The sequence below is a fragment of the Piliocolobus tephrosceles genome, chromosome 3 (genome assembly GCF_002776525.5).
Source record: "Piliocolobus tephrosceles isolate RC106 chromosome 3, ASM277652v3, whole genome shotgun sequence".
Classification (NCBI taxonomy): Eukaryota; Metazoa; Chordata; class Mammalia; order Primates; family Cercopithecidae; genus Piliocolobus; species Piliocolobus tephrosceles.
The window spans coordinates 3,223,168-3,226,617 of NC_045436.1; the positions used below are offsets into that span (position 1 = coordinate 3,223,168).

At 47.2% G+C, this 3,450-nt stretch overlaps 1 protein-coding gene across 2 annotated transcripts in view; it reads left to right on the forward strand.

The window, feature by feature from the left end:
* FAT1 (FAT atypical cadherin 1) overlaps positions 1–3,450 on the forward strand; it is a 141,608-nt gene that overhangs the window by 115,761 nt on the left and 22,397 nt on the right. For both annotated transcript variants that reach the window (XM_026456055.1, XM_026456054.2), the window contains exon 17: positions 2,914–3,057. In XM_026456055.1, coding sequence (XP_026311840.1) covers positions 2,914–3,057 — 144 coding nt within the window. The remainder of the gene's footprint in view (positions 1–2,913; positions 3,058–3,450) is intronic.

The following is a 3,450-nucleotide window of genomic DNA, read 5'->3' on the forward strand; positions in this document are numbered from 1 at the left end:
GGACCGGAGGTTACACACAGGTTACTGGCCACATAGAAAACCAGGACTGGAGGTTTGGACCTGATGCCACAGGCACTAGGATATGAGCATCTGTGAGCTGAGGAAGGTCAGTCGCTCCTCTCTATCTGCAGGTTCTGCATTTGTGAAGTCAGCCCACCGCGGATCGAAAAGTATTAGAGAAGAAAACATGCTGGGTGTGGTGGCCTCCTCCAATAGTCTCAGCTACGTGGGAGGCGTAGGTGGGAGAATTCATTGAGCCCAGTAGTTTAAGACCAGCCTGGGCAACATAGTGAGACCCTGCCTCCAGAAAAAGAAAGAAAAACAATAAAAAATACCAATACAACAACAATAGAAAATACAACCCCCAGCCCCAGTATAACAACCATTTACATTGCATTGATATCGTATTGAGTACTATAATCTAGAGATGACTTCAAGTGTGGGAGGATGTGTATAGGTTATGTGCAAATACTACACCATTTTATATCAGGGACTTGAGCATCTGTGGATTTCGGTGTCTACGAATACCAACTGAAGAAACGATTTGCAAAGGAAAAATTAGAATCCACAAAGCTTAGATATGGGCCCATGTAGAAAGCATTGGTGTCAGAGGCAGCCTGATTTTTTGGTCTTACTTTGACTGGGTGGTACCATTAAAGAAAAGTTATGAGGTATAAACGTGTAAGGGATGGGAGAGGCTAGTGAATGTGGCTTTCGATACGCTGGTTTTTATAGGGAAATAGCATATTCAGGCAGAATTACTCAGCCAGTATTTGGAGATTTTAGTCAGATTTTGAGACTGGAAAGCCCTAAACATAGATAGGTACTTGCCCTTGGAGATGTTGATAGAAGTGACATGAGGGATTGAGAGAAATATGAACAAATGAGGAGAGGCAGCAATGCTGAACATCCACCCACCCACTTATCCAGTATCCATCCACCCATTTATCCAGTCATCCATCCATCCATCCATCCATCCACCCATTTATCCAGTCATTCATCCATTCATCCATCCAGTTATCCAGTCATCCATCCATTCATCCATCCAGTTATCCATCCCCCCATACATCTCCCCACTCATCTACCCACCCATTCACCTACCCATCCATCCACCCACCCATCTGTAGTTATCCATCCATCCACCCACTGACCTAACCACCCACACATCTATCCAGTTACCTATTCACTCACCCATCCACACATCTCTTCACTTACCCATCTATCCAGTCATGTGTCCATCCACCCACCACCCATCTATCTGGTTATCCATCCATCCACCCACCCACCCATCCATCTGGTTATCCATCTGTGTAGTTACCCATCTACTCACCCACCCACCCATGTATCCACTTACCCATTCATTCACCCATCTATACAGTTATTCATTCACCCATTTATCCACCCACCTATCTATCCAGTTATCCATCCACCCAACACCCATCCATCCATCCATCCATCCATCCATCCATCCATCCATCCATCCACTCATCTGTGCAGACTCATGTCCAGGAAGGGAAGCTGAGCAGGAACTACCTCAGAGAGGTAGGCCTGTGAAGGCGAACCAAAAGAAGCCTTTGATTTGGGAATGAGAAGGACATTGGTGATGATAAAGAATGAAATTTCAGAAGAATAATGGGTATATCTAAGATTAAAGGAATTTTAGGGGGGGAGATAGTGATGAATATCTCATTAAAGTCTCAATTCTTTAATTTCTCTTTTGATGTGTGAATGTTGAGAAGGGACTTTTTTTTTTTTTTTGAGACAGAGTCTTGCTCTGTCGCCCAGGCTGGAGTGCAGTAGCGCGATCTCTGCTCACTGCAAGCTCCGCCTCCCAGGTTCACGCCATTCTCCTGCCTCAGCTTCCTGACTAGCTGGGACTACAGGCGCCCGCCACAGTGCCTGGCTAATTTTTTGTATTTTTAGTAGAGACGGGGTTTCACCGTGGTCTCGATCTCCTGACCTTGTGATCCGCCCACCTCAGCCTCCCAAAGTGCTGGGATTACAGGCATGCGCCACCGCGCCCGGCCGAGAAGGGACTTTCCAAGGCTTTGGGAAGCATGCTTAGGATTGCCCCCACTGCGGGGCAGAATAAATTTAGTATCTTCGACTAAAGAACCCAGATCTTTAATACACTTCTGTCCCTTGCGAGATACCAAAGGAGCCAGCCTGTGGTGTTTCCCAAGCTAGTGTGCCAGCAGAATTCTTTGTTGTTGGAGCGTCTTGCAGGACCAGCGTTCTGTAGAACATACTCTGGGATCTAGCCAGCTTTCCGGCTTCTCCCACAACTCATTCTAGAAGGCAGAGCTTTATAGGGAACTGCCCTGAAAAAGGAGCTATCTCACTTGACTTTATTTCTTTTGTAGGAGGTCATGGTGAGCTAATCCTGAGGGATTTAGACAGCTGAGTATAATCCGAGTGTGAAATTGAGGGGGAGGGTGATCTGGAGTGTCCTGAGGTGTTGGAAATGAGTCAGCGCTGCGGTGCGGGAGGCAGCTCATGCCTGCCTGCTTCCACGGGGAGCAGACCTGGGGCCCTGAGGAAGGCCGCTGCCGTATGACCAAAGCCACAGCATTGGAGATAGGTTAACTTTTTGTCCTGATCATTTGTATGACTTTTATGTCTTAATTTCTGTTAATAGCACTGCAAGATAAAACACTTCTGGAAAACAAGTACATTTTTGAGAGGCATCCGAGAATCTAATCGTTATCGGTAGTTCTTGCTGTTGGGAAATGGGTGTTCCTTGCAGTGCCCTCGTTTGTGGGGGGTTAGGGTATCGCCCACAGGCAGGATGCCATAGACAATGGCAGCTCCCTGGGACCTGCCCTTCGCGACTCTCAGGAGGACACTCCTGATTGGAGCTCTGTCTGTCGGCCTCGTGAAAATGAACGTGCATTCTGCCTTTTCCCTGAAAAGATTTCAGGTTACACGCTCACGGTTCAAGCTTCTGATAACGGCAGTCCACCCAGAGTCAACACGACGACTGTGAACATCGATGTGTCTGATGTCAATGACAACGCGCCCGTCTTCTCCAGGGGAAACTACAGCGTCATCATCCAGGTGGGCTTCGAGTGCCAAGGGGGTCATGGGGTTCTTTGAAATGAGCTTTTCCATTGGCCTCTGTTGCTTTTCTTTCTTATCCAAAGGTTTCTTTGTAGAAAAATGGGAAAGGTAGAATTCAAGAAGTCTCTATCAATATTAAGAGATGAGCATTTTAAAGATAAAGCCAAGCTTTTATCTCTTTTCTTTCTGTGCTTTGATGTTTGAGATATTCTCACTGTTCTAGGATTCCTGCTGTTTAATCAGACCTGCTGCCGCTGGTGCTTTCTCTGCCCTCTCCTCTCCCTCTTGACGTTCCTCTTCCCTCCTGCTCTTCTTCTAGTCCCCAGTCCCTCCTTCCTGCCCCGTCTGCTCCACTGTCTTCAGCCTGCTCTTCTTCCTCCCTGCTCCTCC